The following is a 15,185-nucleotide window of genomic DNA, read 5'->3' on the forward strand; positions in this document are numbered from 1 at the left end:
TCTTTGGGGTGTGGAACAACCTTATTTTTCAATTATAACAAATCACAACAAATCACACACATGCTTGTCTTCTCGAATTACTAAGCCTTACTCTAAGTCTTCTTCCCCATCATGCCCCCTTCACCTCCGTACTTATGCGACAAAAACAGACCAAATCTTCCGTGTCCGTCTTTGCTAGCGAGACTCCAAGTCTTGGGCCTCGGCGGCAAACAGACGAGAAGCAAACTTAGATGGGACGCTAGTGAGGAATGGTGAGTAAGGCAACAGCGAAAATAAAAGGCAGAATCCATGACTCGAATCGCTCCAGTGTGAAGCACGAGCCACCCTAAGCGACGTGCGACTCGGCTAAAGATATTGTTATTCGCGACAGTGGAGACGGTGATACTCGCCCGATACTCGCTTTGGTACGAGGTAGAGGGACGCCTCTCCGACCCATCGCCTCTTTGGTCCAAACGTTTCGGAGAATTTGTCGAAATCCCACGCTTTCTCTTGAGTCAGAAGAAGACAGGGGTGACGGGTGTAGACAGCCCTAAGGGAATCGCTCTTGATTGGAGGACATACTACGGCCAGAAGCCGCCGCTTTACAGGGTTCGCCAATATGCTGCATTATTCACTTTCACAGCCCACGACCAGTTATAGATGGCGTCGCTAGGCCGGATGATCAGCGTGGGAGACGACATCTAATTGTTGCGCATAAATGTACCTTCAGTAGCATGTTCAGCACGCGCGCCTCTAATGACTCCACCCTCATTTTCAATTTTCTCTTGGCTTACATCATCCGTCATCCATTGATTTCGACTTTCGAGCCCTGGGGATTGAGGAAACGTCCGGACTCCGGAAGATTTCTTTTCGCAGCAGCAACACAGATCTTCCAGGCTCACTCGCCTCGACTTGAGGCTGCGCTTATACATGCCAACGCATTGTCGCGTATGTCCTGATCAGGCTACGGACCCCGTGTACGGAGTACCGGCACGGATAAGATCTTTATCAGGGAGGAGGATAAGTTCTATGATCGGAGCCGCATGATCTCCATCATCTTATTGATGCTTCATGCCAAACTGCTTTAATCCACCAACCCAGTTACCTGGTCGGCGGCTATACACTGAGGCCGACTGCCTTCGCAGACCAGTCCATGTCTTCTACCTCATCCGCGCCCTGATCAATCTTTCTTTTTTGACATTGTTTGCAGGCTTTCTGTGGTGACACGTATGCGCGACCCGGATGAAGTCTCCAAATTTGCAATGTCAATATCCCATCCAGCGGCTCTAATTCGCTCGATGGAATCATCCCATCGGTTAGAAATGTCCCTCAATGTCACTTCGAGCAGCTGAAGTAAATTTTCTGTATTTGCGCCTGTCGCATATTGCTTTCCAAAGCGGTGAGCACCCCAAAGTGCTAGTGCCCAAGCTTTCAGTTGTGCTTTGGCCGAAGCTTGACCTTTGAGAACAATATATACTGACCTCTTGGGCGAATCATACCATACTAGAAAATCCTCATGGCTGTAAATTCTGACCAATCTCTCTAAGATAAGATCGCCGTCGCGTATAGCGCCCGTCACAGTGTGCGCAGGCGCCAAAGTCTTCAGCAGGCTGAGCAAATTGACACCTATGGTAGCTTTGGCGAAGGGTGATGAGCCTCGCCATCGCAGGGCGCCATCCCATTCGAAAATGCGTTCTTGAGACGATACCTCCTCGGGTGTCATCACCTTGTTATCCACCAGCAGGTTGGACAGAACTATATTGGCTCTCTGGCGGTTGAGGCTATGCAAGCTGACTGCTCTGACTGCAGCGTGATTCATAGCCAAGTGTATCGAGAGGAGGACAATGAGACATGACCAGGTGGCTATTGGAGATGATACGTATGAGACTACAATACTGCCAGCCTACACGTCGGTAAGTAGCCGTCGGCACGATTAAAGCGCAGACCTGTACCCACCAGCATCCTGCGAAAATCTGGGAGTCAGCAAACCCAATTTCAAACAAGACTTCAGTTCAGAGGACAGTTTCAGGGAGCACAAAGAAGGAAAAGATCCTCCAGTTCTAGGATTTTGGCGCCAATTGGGACGCAATGACATCGGAATGTACGTACCCCATTAGCGAGATTATGGTTTCTTGGCTCGAGTCCTTCTGCTTGACCGTTAGTGATGGTTCTGGCTGCTATGCGCGACAAGCAACCCCGTACGTCGTAGCCAAGGCTGCACGGAATCGGGGGTGGTAAACACACGAGATGGTCTTCCCTCCCCTCTGATGACTGGCCACCCGCCCCGGAAGGAAAATGGCGGACTCACTGCGTTCAATTCTCCTAGATTGCCCCATTTTGCGAAATGAGCACTCAAACTAGCCTTGGAACTGCCGGCAGCAACCCCACACAACGCCCTCAAGACGCTTGAGAAGCTGAGTAAAATTACCCTTAGCGCTTTAGGCAGTGCAAGGGAGAGGCAGTCAAAAATCATAGCCGTGTCATTGAAGACGTCCGCGGCAAGCCTGTACATTTTGCATTCAGGCTCGAGCGAGGTACCGAGCCTGTGGGCGAAGAGAATCGTTGCTATTCGGCCCATGCTCTCTTGGACCACAGAGAGGAGAAGGGCAGATGTTGGTGACGCCGAGGCATCACCGACTCCGACACCTAAAAATCATGTTGGTCGCTGTCACACCCCCAACGTGACAATGATCAATTCCGTATGATCGGAGCTTTGGAGTGTCTCACCTTGAAGCACAGCCCTAGAAGCAAGCAGTCCGGCAATGGAACTTGAGAAGGCTTGTAGAGAATCCTGTAGAACGATAAACAACAGCCCAGACAGCAATGGCAAGAGATCGTGAGAAGGCAATCATACGTAGATCTGGTACCTGTCCCGAAGCCGTTAGCCAACCCGTATCTGTTGGTTTTAGGCTAGGTACCATGAAGTGGGAGTCCAAAGGGTACGAATCCCCAAAAGCCCGACCAAATCAACATCAACGAGGAGCTTTTTGCGATGTTCAGCTTCTCGCTTTTGAAACATCTAACCACGAATAAAGCGCTATTCCGTGCTTATACCCAGATTTGAAGCAGAGATTTTGGGGGTCTCAACTCCTCGTTCAACAGCTCTCCAAGACAGCAGAGAGCGCAATATGTACCACATGTAATCACGGGTCACGCTGTGAGGATAGCCCGCCGGCAAAAACACGTCGAGTAGCCGCATCCATAGACTGCTTTGCTCCTTTGTCTTCTAGATTTTGTAATCAAGTCGTGGTCAGCCTACTGCCCTCGGCCAATAGATGGGAGGGATTCAATTAGGCATACGATGAATTCGATCCTGTCGCTGCTTTTGGAGGAGACGTAGGCTGCTACATCTCTACCAGCTTCGTCGTGTTCAGAGATGTGAAGCTCCATGGCGATAATTAAGATCCAATGAATTATCTTAGGCTTTTTGGAAGGATACAACAGGTAGAATGAAGCGTCAATAATGATAAGGTGCACCAACTACTTTGGCACCACTATCGTAAAGGTCCAACAGGTAGTCTAAGCTAGGTCGACGGGGCTCCGGAATGCGCGATGACCAACAAGGTTGGTGAAACGTGAGATTGTGGAATAGAGTAATGTTAGAATCCACAACTCGTGTCGAAACAGCAGAGGCTCAAACATGAACAAGGTAAGATCGGTTATGAATTAGGATGATTCCATGTTGTCTGAAATGCCGAGCGTTCATTTACTTTAACGATTGGATGGCAGAAGATCGATCTCATGCACTGGACGAATCGGAGCCTACCTACGTACTCTATAATCCCCCTATTTAGTTCGCGGCGAGGCGGCTTCGGCAGATGAATAACTCAATCATGACGCCAAAGGACATCCCTGTAGTAATGATAATACTGCAACAATCATGATGATAATAATAATGAATCCGCAATCCTTAGAACCCCTAGAAAATCATAATGTCGACTAACAATCCCCTACCTTTATAATACTTTACCGTCAAATGATAATACGTATTCGGTCAGCGAACAATCCCACCAATCTTTTCATTCTCGCCGAAGCGCTTCATCAACTCCTGGCCGGGAAATCAGTCTGACTCTGACTGACAGGCTACTGCAGTTTGTCCGACATGAGAACCTTCGATTGCAGCACTGTTCATGCACGAACTATGTTGATGCATGTAAGCGAGCTGTCAAGGGTCCAACTCTTGCATCTTGACTTCCTTCCTTCCTTAAAGGGTTCGCTGTAGGCGTCGAAACCATCTTTCCAATCTCCTTCCGGCTTCCTTCTTCCTTCTTTCTTCTCTTTTCACTCACCATGCCTAACAAGTATTCACATGGACTTGTTCTCTCTCAACAACAGTATCGGGGCATCATCAACAACACCGATCGCCCTCTGTCCTTGAAGACTCCCCCTGCACGCAATTCCAGATCCCATATTCACTCCACTGCATCGTCAATTCGCTCTTCCTCAAACTACTCGACTCAACGTTGTGTGTATTCGGATTATCTCCGTCTCGAGCCTGACCCCGAACCAGAGCCTTCGTACGATTACAGGACTTCTACCCGTAAACGTCCTCCATCTTTCCAATCAACACCTTCAGACCCTCCCCGATTCGAGTCGACGTCTTCCGAACCGTCACGTCCACCCTCAGACCAGCTTCGCCTCGAGTCTCCCTTCGGTTTTCGAATAGAAACCCGGCCTTCGCCACCTCCCGAGCTCGAGCCTACGCTTTCAGAGCATGCACATTACGAACTATCCTCTCCACACCGTCCCAATCCCGAGTCTTCATCCCTAGAGCGGCTTCGTCTAGGGACTCCTTTTCCCCTTCGTCCTGGAAACCCTAGGCCATCTTTGCACCACAAAAGCTCCTCTGTCGAAACACAGATATATGCTCCCGAGGCCACCATACCGCCTCCACCCACACGGGAACGCCAAGACCTAATCTCTGTAGAGACACATGAGTCCTATCCCACGCCTCCATCATTCACAGAAGAGCGCCAGCATGTATTCTCGATGGGGTCCCCGGAGACTTCCCCACCTCCTATATTCACAGAAGACCGCCAAGGGCGCTTTCCATCGGAGACTCAGCGTGCCTATTTGCCTTCTCCAACACGAGACCGCCGACAAAACTTCGCACAGAAGACTCAGGCCCTAGCTTCGCCCACGCTCTTACAAAGTCGCCAAGCCCATTCTCCTTTTGGGACGCAGAATTCGCCTTTGTTTCCCTCTGCTCGAGAAATCCAAGATTACTTCTCCATAGCAACGCAGGGCTCACAGTCAACTCCTGCTGCGACAGAAGACCGTCGAGGTGGTTCCTCCGTGAAAGCCCGCTCCGCCTTGCTTACTCCATCCCAGGATGACCAGGATCGTCTTTCATTGGATATACAGCGATTGCAGTCGTCTTCTCTAACATCAGACCACCAACGTCGCCCCTCTTGGGGGACGCAGCACTCCTCTTCTGGGCGTCGACCCCAGATTATGCAGGGATTAGTCCACGGCCGGAGACAGTCGATTGATTCACAAAATGCAAGAGATCGCCAAAATCCACCTCTTTTGGGCCCTCGGCAATTATCTCTGAATCAGTGTATCAAGGATACACAGCACAGCCGGAGACAATCCATTGATCCGAACACTGCACAAGAGCGCCAACCTCGCCGTTCTCTGAGCACCCAGCAGCTATCTTTGGAACAATTCATCCAAGAGTCGGAGCACACTCGGGATCCTTCGATTGATTCGCAGATCTATTCACCTCAACTGTCATCATCATACACGGGGAGATTGAATTCACGTCAAACGAACTCAGCAAACGCTCAAAGATATACTCCCAGGAGCACGTCGCTCGAGCATAGCCCTCGATCACGCCGGGATCGGCCCTCAGCGCTTCCAGGTACATTTGCTTCGCAGCACAGAATACTACTACCCACCAGCGAAGGCGCTTACGACAACGTCTTGATTCAAACCCATGGATTTCCTCCTGAACGCCCACCTTCCCCCCCGGCGACGCCGGACTCGAGCAAAAGCTTCTCGCTGACACAACGGGCGGAAGAACTCCAAAGGACAAGACCTCCACCAATCCCACAACGTAGCGCAAGGCGCAGCCCTCCACGACAGCGATCCATTTTACGATCGACCAATTCGTCGGTTGTTTACCTCCCTTCGGAGCCTCCAAGACCGAAAACCTCTTCAGCTATGGATTCCCCGACCAACTCGAGAGAAGGCACGGCTTTGCATTCTCCAACGTTTTCTCCACGGAGATTTTCGATCAACGCAGCCATGTCTCCCCAATCTGTGTCTTTCTCTAATTTTAGTGAGACAATGACATCTCCCCGGCGGGTGTCGTTCAGCCAGTCTAGAGACAGGGAATACTTCGAGGACGCAGATCTTGAGTCTCTACCTTCAGAGATTGACTTTAATGTCTTACCTTACGAGGACCACAACGCCGGCCCGGCCATTTTTCGTGCCACTCAGTTAGGACTCGAAACCCCAGTCTCACCTCGCTACGAAAACCACGATGCCGGGCCAGCCTCCTTTCGCGCCAGTCAACCAGGACTTGAAAAACAAGTCTCGCGTGATAGACGGGTCTCATCTCGTGCCTCGTCCTTCGACTCCGCGGCTCCTCCACCCATCAGCTTGAACAGACGCATATCCCACGCCATTGCTGAATCATACCAAGCTAGAATGCCCAAAAAAGAAAGCAGAATGTCACTACTTTCATTCCTACGATCAACGCCCGCTCCCAAAGCCGTTCTTTACTCTGAAGCTACACAAGGCAAACCGCCAATCCCAGTGTCCGTCTCGAGAACTGCCGCTCCCTCCATTCCATTGCTCTTCCCCGGATACAGGGGTCAATTTCCACCGATGCGAAAGATGCAAGATAAGGGTTTGAGGTCTGGACTTGAGCCGAGGGTGAGACCTGGGTTAAACGCACGAACAAGCGCACCACGGAGTACTGCTCATACAGATGCGGCGGAGAAGAGGAAGTCGTGGTTCAAGGGCGATGATGACGACCAAAGCCACGGAGCAGGTCGTCCCGCGAGGAAAGCGGAGCTCGAGAGGATATTGAGCAATCTGTGAAATGGAAGTAGGACCAGATGGTTTGAAATAAAGGGTTGGCGAATGCACATGTCGAATATCACACTAGAGCGGTAATGGACAACGAGACGAGCATGTACATATTGCTTTGCTTGCTTGCTTGCTTCTTTTGAAAGGCTTTGCACTTTTTGGAATCTGTTTCGATCGGACTGCGTATTTGATACCCCCAAACGCTATTCATGTTCCATGCCTGTCCGCATAGAAATATATCAGTCGAACCCATTCTTCCCCCAAAATCAAATCTAAAAATCAAATCGTCAGCCCTTCGATACGTCTCAATCACAACTTTGCAGGATCCGAATAGCTGAACACCTCCCCCCCCCCCTTTTTTTTCTTTTTTCTTCTCTATCTCATTAACCATCTGGTGGAGGAGAAGAAGAACGCACTCGATCCGATACCCCCACATGGGAATGGGGAAAAACCCTCGTGTCCATCGAGGGCATCATTCATGTTTCGGACAATAATAAATGAATGTATCTCGTGCATTCCAGAAGTGAGCTACTTATTAATAGAGCGAGGACACCAATAATCTTAGATCAAGCGACATCCCACTGTTGTAAGGAAAAAGATTCATTAGTGTCCTCGCTCTGTCAGGTAGCTCACTTCTGGAACGCACGAGTATCTCAATTCCCACACTTTCATTTCCCCGGCGGACAAAGTCCACTCTGCAGGTATCCGACTCGGATATTTCCAATCCGTACAGCGTCGCGGTATGCTTCGGATGAAATGATGAATCCATTCATGATGTTATCGAAGTATGCTTCCACTGAAACAATAAACCCATTCATGATGCTATCGAGTATACTTCCACAAACGATAAATTCATAATCCTGTCGAAGTATGCTTCCAATGAAATGATGAATCCATTCATGATGTTATCGAAGTATGCTTCCACTGAAATGATGAATTTATTCATGATGCTATCGAAGTACCTGTATGCTTCCACTGAAATGAGAATCCATTCATGATCCTATCGAAGTATGCTTCCACTGAAACGATAAATCCATTCATGATCCTATTCAAGTATGTTTCAATGAAATAATAAATCCATTCTAATGCTATCGAAGTATGCTTCCACTGAAATGAGAATCCATTCATGATCCTATCGAAGTATGCTTCCACTGAAACGATGAATCCATTTATGATCCTATCGAAGTATGCTTCCAATGAAACGATGAATCCATTCATGATCCTATCCAAGTATGCTTCCACTGAAACGATCTATTCATGATGCTATCGAAGTACCTGTATGCTTCCACTGAAATGAGAATCCATTCATGATCCTATCGAAGTATGCTTCCACTGAAACGATGAATCCATTTATGATCCTATCGAAATATGCTATGCGCTTGACGATACAAGATACAAGATACAGCTACTGACGCTGGTGAGAAGTGATTCAACGACGGGGAAGTGATTCAACGACGGAGAATGCCCGGAAACTTTAGAACGACACCTCCCTCACGTTGGACCGACTCATCCGGCTCCTATTCCCGGACGCCCCTTCCGGTCTCAAGGCCTAGCAACCTGATCCTTTCCCTCGCTTTCCACTCGTCCAGCGTACCAGCTTTCACATCAGGAGAGCCCGATCCCTCAGCCGGCGTATCATTGGGACCAATGGTTCCACTGGCCCTGCGGGGTGGAACAGACGCTTCTTCCAAGGCTTCGTCAGAAAACTCCGTTGGCCATTTAGTGTCATAGTCCCTTGGATTAAAAGGTGGGCTTTCGGGGTGGATGTAAAGCTCAATTGGTCGTCCCGATTGAGGCTGGATACAATCCTGGTATTCCCTCGCCCAGTCCTGCGACTGTTTTCTCGATACTTGGCCTGACTGAGGACCGCCCGTCTGCGTGTCGCTCGGCGGCTCACTTGCCTTTCTGACGTGATCTTCCAACTGGAGCTTTGTGGTAATATCGGGCGACGGCATTGGTGGCGAGATACTACCCAGCATTTCTAATTCGGGATACTCCAACCCACCACCCTCGGAAATACTCGAGCGGTTGCCACGAGCCTCATCGGCAAGGCGTCTCTGCAACTCCTGGCTCTGGCTTTTGTAGAGGTTGCTTATGGTCGAAAGTAATTGTTTGCCGAAAGTCATACGGTTTGTCTTCCATTTCTTGCCGTTGCTCAAGGGAGAGGATCCGTGTTCTGAAGAGACTTTAGGCTCAGTGCCTGGCGGGGTAATGGCGAAGTCACGGGAATACACTTGGTCTGATTCTCCAGCCGGAGATGTAGACCGCTCAGGGCGAGTGTGGGATGGGTAGCGTGCCCACGATGATGCTCGAATCGTAGTGGGAGATTTCTTAATACCTTCGCGCGTGGGCCTTTTGCGAGTATTTGCTCTCCGTGGAGGCAGAGCGTATGCGCCCAAATGTGCTTGTAGATGCGCTCCTTCCAATGGTTCGGGTACTCGGCGGTCCTTTGTACGCAGAAAGGATGAACGTTCCCGAGCCTTTTGTTCAATTGAGGCGACTGTCTTGGGGTCAAGCTGTCTTGGCTCGACCGAATCTGGGGACGTACTTCCAATCCTGGTCTGCGAAATAGCTTTGTCTTCCTGCGAATGTTCCCGAAGCGCCCTCTCCCATATAGATGTGGCATCTTCTTTAGTAGGAGATCTAGCACCATCAAGGTTGCTGACTCGGCGTCGTGGAGGGTTTGTGAGGGCCAACTCGGCAGAGATCCGCTCCAAGTCCTCCCTAAACCGACTGTTTTTGGGTAGTGTGTTTGCCCTCGGCATTGGGGAGATGCGTGTCTCGGCTGCCGCAAGCTCGCGGTTCATCAGGCTTTCATTGCTCGAGTGATAGCTTGTCTCTACCGTGCGTCGTTCAAGGTTGTCCAGATCGACTGATTTGGGCCTCGATGCAGGAACACTTATGATTTCTTCGCTGGGGTGGAACACCTCGAGTGGATACAACCTGTCCGAGAGGCTGTGGAAATGCAGTCTTGAGTCTGGTGGGCTGGGGGGCAAACTTCCCGAACTGTAGACCGAGGAAGACGTGGGGTGAGTTGCTGGAGTCTTGAATTGCTTACCACCGCTGGACGCCGAGCTCGATACTTGACTTCGAGGTATAACAGAAAACATTCGTGAGCTACTGCCACTCGTATAACTCCGATCCCGCCTGGGATGCTCCAATTGAGGTAAAGAGACGGAAGGCAGCAGAGGCCTAGATGCCAGGCGTTGAGGTATGTGCATGTTGAAGAGATGGACAGGGTCACTTCCTTCTGAGCGACCCCTTTGTCTGGCGAGAGATCCAGCTTCTTCAGACGTTGGTGGGCTGTAACCTTTTCCATCCGTACCCCCGAACGACATCTCCTCGCTACCAGGGCTGCAACAATGTCCATTTGGGGAGCTGGAGTGGGTGTCGGTAGTGGAGTGGGTATTGCTGTGCTTGGAATGGACTGGATGCCCCCATAGCCCTGAGGTCCCGTGAAGCAATTGCTCGCTAGCCGGTCGTATCCTGGTGTCGTAGACTCCTGGAAGTCTCGCAGAACCTAAGGTGCTTCTGTGTGTCTCGTTCGCTTCGTTTGACGAAGCACCTTGGCGAATATCGGCAAACGAAAGCCGCCAGTCTCCTCCGGCCGCTGAGTCGCGGACTGTCTTGAGATACATTGGCGGCAGATCTGGCGCTGATGATACTCCAGGCGTGTTCAAGAACTCGGGATTCGCCACGTCAATCTGCAAAGCCTTGGTTGAAGATGGCACATGTAAGATAGTATTCGACCGACCTAGGGGTGAATGTGATCGAGTCTTTAGCACTCGTATGGGACTATCGTCGTCACGAAAGTTGTACTTCTGCGTAATACTTGCTCTCCGGGCGTTCTCGACTTTTGAGTCGACGGCCTGTTCCTCGGACTCCCTTGCCAGGTTGCTGCCTCTCTGGACCAACATTCGAGAAAGGGCCACAGCGGTGTTCTTGGGCGCATAGACTTGAGACAGAGTTCGCGGGTCCAGCTCGGCATATGCTGACGGAGACTCTGACCTTCTAATGGCGTGGCTGAGGTGTTTTGGACTGATTTGAATAGAGCCTTCATGTCGACCCCAAGTGCCTTTAGGAGTCTTGATCGGCACTGCATCTTCATCGTAGCTACCGTCACTGATCTTGCTGCCTTCATCGATATCCTCTTGCACCCTTTGATGAAGAGCACGCTTCAGCTCTTCCCGCCGTTGATATCCATCTTCGCTGAGGCTGCTATTCAGCCTCGTCTTTGAACTCCGCTTGGACATGCCAGAATCGCGTGACATCCTTTTTCGAACCTTGCTTGCAACGTCGTGAAGCCGGCGATTACTACCCCTACGATGAACACCTGATTCCGTCTCATGTGCTGGAGCCATGTCATTTCCCGATGCTGTGGAAAATTCATGGGCAACGTCGTTTTTGGTAGCTGAAGCAAGACTTTCGGCAATGGGTTGAGCATTTGAGACATTCTCGTGACTCGCGGCTCGCGACGGAGTATGACTTGATAAGGCGAATCTTTCTCCTGTCCGCGAGATGTCAGTCAGTACGGCCGGTTGAGGCTCTGGGGATACGGCCCGCCGGAAGCTACAACAATTGAAAGGGGCCATGGATGGATGTGAGCGGCAGTGATACAGAGAGAGGGGAATATAGCAGTGATGAAGAAACTTTCAAAATTATTACTGTAAGGCTTTGCAATATAGTCAATGCTGATATGGATTGGCTTGCAATGCTGATTTCGTGTCTGATAGAAGAAAAGGAGTGAGTCGCAGAAAGAATTCCTGGTTGCCGTGTCTCTGCTCCTTCTTCTTTCCGGAAGAATTAGGATCATGGTACTGGACCAGGAATACACAGAATAACGGAAGTCGCAACTCTTGATACCGAGGGAACATCGAAACCCCTTCATCCCGGTTAGAGGTCTGACGGAAGAAATGAAAACATTTGGGTTCCATAAATGTCACTTCAATTGTGATTATCTAGTTGCAGTTCTGAAGACCGCACTGTTTGTTACGACACCTGGTTGAGAGGGTATCAAAATGTACATCCGCTATGCCAGGTTGAAAGCGGCTCCAAAGACCGCATTGTTTTTTTTACCGCAAGATACCCGGTTGAGAAGGTATCAAAAAATGTAGATCCGCTATGCCATGTTGAAAGCTGCAGGTCTATATCGCTTTTTGAAGGTCGCCAGCGAGCAACGCCAATTTTGTGATCGTTGAGATCAGGGTCATTAAGACAACCGCAATAAATTCATCGAGTCATGTTGTTGAACATTTAGTCATAACGCATCAAGCCCTAAGAGGACTTTGAATACTTCTGCCGGTAGAACTTGGCAGCGTTGACCATGTTGGTCAAAGCAGCTTTGGTCTCCTTCCATTGACGGGTCTTCAGACCGCAATCAGGGTCAACCCAGAGTTGATCTGGCTTAAGGTATTGGAGCATTTCCTCGATCCTATCCTTGATCTCATCTTCGCTGGGGATACGAGGAGAGTGAATGTCGTACACACCAGGGCCAATGTGCCTGGGGTAGGCTTCGTCGACGAACACTTTTAAGAGCTTTGCATCGCTCTTGCTGTTTTCGATACTGAGCACATCTGCGTCCAAGTCTGCAATGGCTTTGAAAAAGTCTTGAAACTCGGAATAGCAGAAGTGGGAGTGGATCTGGGTGGAATCTTGCACTCCAGCGACGGAGAGGCGGAAGGACTTGACGGCCCATGAGAGGTAATTATCACGCTCCAGACCTTGGCGGAGAGGCAGACCCTCACGAAGGGCAGGCTCATCGACCTGGATGACGTAGACTCCAGCAGATTCGAGGTCAACCACTTCATCACGCAGGGCAAGAGCCAATTGCTCGGCTTGTACTGACTGATGGATATCGTTGCGAGGGTATGACCATCTCAGACAGGTGATAGGGCCAGTGAGCATGCCCTTCATGGGTTTCTTTGAGATGGAGGCCGCATATTTCGACTCTTTAACGGTCATAGGCGCAGGACGGGATATATCGCCAACGATGATCGGAGGCCGTACGCAGCGAGAGCCGTAGCTCTGCACCCAACCGTGGGTGGTGAAGACGTATCCAGTAAGACGTTCGCCGAAGTATTGGACCATATCATTGCGCTCTGGCTCACCGTGCACGTAGACGTCGAGGCCAAGCTCTTCTTGGATCTTCACGACATCTTCTATCTCCCTCTCGATAAATTTCTCATACTCCTCCTCGGAGATCTCGCTTTTGGTCAACTTGTTCCTTTGGATTCGGATCTCCTTGGTTTGAGGGAAGGAGCCAATCGTGGTAGTAGGGAACAGGGGAAGGTTGAGCTTCTCCTGCTGCTGGGCAATGCGTATTGGGAATGGTGACTTTCGGTTGAACATCTCTTCGGTGATTCTTGACTGGCGTTCCTTGACCTTGGGGTCGTTCGTACGCTTTGAGGTCGCTTTGGCTTCCATGGATTTGGCATTGGCTTCCAGTTCCTCGCGTACGCTGGCAGGACCATCAGTCACGGCCTTTGCAATGATGGCCAGCTCCTTAGTCTTCTCGACTGCAAAGCTAAACCAGTCTTTGACATCCTCATCCAACTTCTTCTCACTCGCAAGAGTATGGGGTGTATGGAGCAATGAACTCGAGCTGGCGACGATGACACGATCTTTGCCAAGCTTCTGCACTACCGTCTCAACGGTCTCAATAGCTTTCTTGAAGTTGGCTTTCCAAATGTTACGACCATCAACCACTCCGACAGACAGTACCTGCTTTTCGCCAAGAGCGCCGATGACAGTCTCGAGCTGTTCTGGGTTTCGAGCAAGGTCAATGTGAAGGCCATGCAGACTAGAGAATGATGGGAGGACATCGTAGTTGTGAACAATGTCGCCAAAGTAGGTAGCAACCACTAGTTCTGGGATCTTGCCGCCAAGGCTTGACAATTTGTCATAAGCTGGCTTGAAAGCATTCCTTACCTTTGGAGGCAAGTCGAGGACAAGGCAGGGCTCATCGATTTGGACCGATTCAGCACCAGCTTCTTTCAGCTTGACCAATATCTCCTCGTAGAGTGGGAGTAGCTTGTGTAGTAGACTGATTGGTACAACGTTCTGGTCGCGGTCTGCTTTGCCAAGGGCAAGGAATGTCACAGGGCCAACGAGGACAGGACGTGTGATGATGCCTGCTTCTTTGGCCTCAAGAAACTCCGCTACAGGCTTGGGGTTTGATGAAAGCTTGAAGTTTTGTCCATCTTGGAATGTGGGCTTGACGTAATGATAATTCGAGTCGAACCATTTTACCATCTCCTGTACGACTGTAAGCAAGTTTCTAGAATCGTGATCAGGATAGAACTCAACGGACCAAACTGGGAACATCGACTGCGGCAGCTTCGGGTGTATGAGGGCTCTGCAGGCCTCTACCCATAGCGAAGAACTCATCGATTGGGTCCAGATTGTGTTTAGAGTACTTTTCGGGTATGGCCTGCGACTCCAATTAGCCACCAAACCCCATTCACGCACACTGCGCACAGACGATGCCAACTCACCCCGAATAGCTGGATGTGGTCCAAGACATGGTCGTAGAATGAGAAGTCATTGCTGGGAATGATGTTGATGCCGGCCTCTTTCTGTATCTTCCAGTGCTCTCCACGGAGACGCTTTCCTTCGGCGAGAAGCTCTTTTTGTGATATCTTACCACCCCAATATGACTCTGTGGCTTTCTTGAGGTCTCGATTGACTCCCATGCGAGGGAATCCAAGAACGGAGCTGAACAGATCTTGAGCAGGTATCTCCGAGTACAAAGGGTGGATCTTTGCTTACGATTGAACCATTTTGGCGGTCAGCTTTCGAAACAACTTGAAATGGAGCAGACGAGGTTTGAAGGATTGGAAGAGGGAATGTAGAGTGAAGATTGAATTAGAATGGTTATCAGAATGGTGATGAAGAGATAAAGGAAAACTGTTTGTAATAAGAAGGTGTGAGAGGTGAAAGTTGAGAGACGAGAGATGAGAGATTCGAGGTGAGATTCGGCGAGATGTGTGAAGTTGAGACCGAGTGAGGCTATGTGTCTGTTTGTTAGCGCCCCACAAATTTCGTGCTTCCTCGGCCTTTTCATTCGCTTCGGACTCGAAGAGGATCAGCCGGTTATTCTAACCCTAATCTGTTATCGCCTTTGCAGGGATATTGCTGACACCAGCTGAGGTGATGATGGATTCATCGCA

The 15,185-nt window shown here is 50.1% G+C and overlaps 5 protein-coding genes across 5 annotated transcripts; 1 reads left to right on the forward strand and 4 right to left on the reverse strand.

Moving 5' to 3' along the window:
• Window positions 1-1,159: 1,159 nt before the first annotated feature.
• On the reverse strand, window positions 1,160-1,798 carry HO173_003723 (uncharacterized protein; the record flags this gene model as incomplete). The annotated part of the gene is made up of 1 exon (XM_037305648.1): window positions 1,160-1,798. The coding sequence occupies one exon, from the start codon at window positions 1,796-1,798 to the stop codon at window positions 1,160-1,162; it is 639 nt and encodes a 212-aa protein (XP_037167403.1).
• A 339-nt stretch (window positions 1,799-2,137) lies between these two features.
• On the reverse strand, window positions 2,138-3,369 carry HO173_003724 (uncharacterized protein; the record flags this gene model as incomplete). The annotated part of the gene is made up of 5 exons (XM_037305649.1): window positions 2,138-2,625; window positions 2,707-2,770; window positions 2,834-2,846; window positions 3,114-3,205; window positions 3,280-3,369. 5 exons carry the CDS (start codon window positions 3,367-3,369, stop codon window positions 2,138-2,140), a joined length of 747 nt encoding a protein of 248 aa, XP_037167404.1.
• A 900-nt stretch (window positions 3,370-4,269) lies between these two features.
• On the forward strand, window positions 4,270-8,464 carry HO173_003725 (uncharacterized protein; the record flags this gene model as incomplete). Its single annotated transcript, XM_037305650.1, has 2 exons — window positions 4,270-7,025; window positions 8,443-8,464. 2 exons carry the CDS (start codon window positions 4,270-4,272, stop codon window positions 8,462-8,464), a joined length of 2,778 nt encoding a protein of 925 aa, XP_037167405.1.
• A 70-nt stretch (window positions 8,465-8,534) lies between these two features.
• Window positions 8,535-11,951, reverse strand: HO173_003726 (uncharacterized protein; the record flags this gene model as incomplete). Its single annotated transcript, XM_037305651.1, has 2 exons — window positions 8,535-11,524; window positions 11,924-11,951. The coding sequence occupies 2 exons, from the start codon at window positions 11,949-11,951 to the stop codon at window positions 8,535-8,537; spliced, it is 3,018 nt and encodes a 1,005-aa protein (XP_037167406.1).
• Window positions 11,952-12,291: 340 nt separating this feature from the next.
• HO173_003727 (uncharacterized protein) lies at window positions 12,292-14,795 on the reverse strand (the record flags this gene model as incomplete). The annotated part of the gene is made up of 4 exons (XM_037305652.1): window positions 12,292-14,271; window positions 14,327-14,446; window positions 14,511-14,730; window positions 14,785-14,795. 4 exons carry the CDS (start codon window positions 14,793-14,795, stop codon window positions 12,292-12,294), a joined length of 2,331 nt encoding a protein of 776 aa, XP_037167407.1.
• Window positions 14,796-15,185: the final 390 nt, after the last annotated feature.

The sequence above is a fragment of the Letharia columbiana genome, assembly GCF_014066305.1.
Source record: "Letharia columbiana isolate WasteWater2 chromosome Unknown Sc0000009_s1, whole genome shotgun sequence".
NCBI classification, from domain to species: Eukaryota; Fungi; Ascomycota; class Lecanoromycetes; order Lecanorales; family Parmeliaceae; genus Letharia; species Letharia columbiana.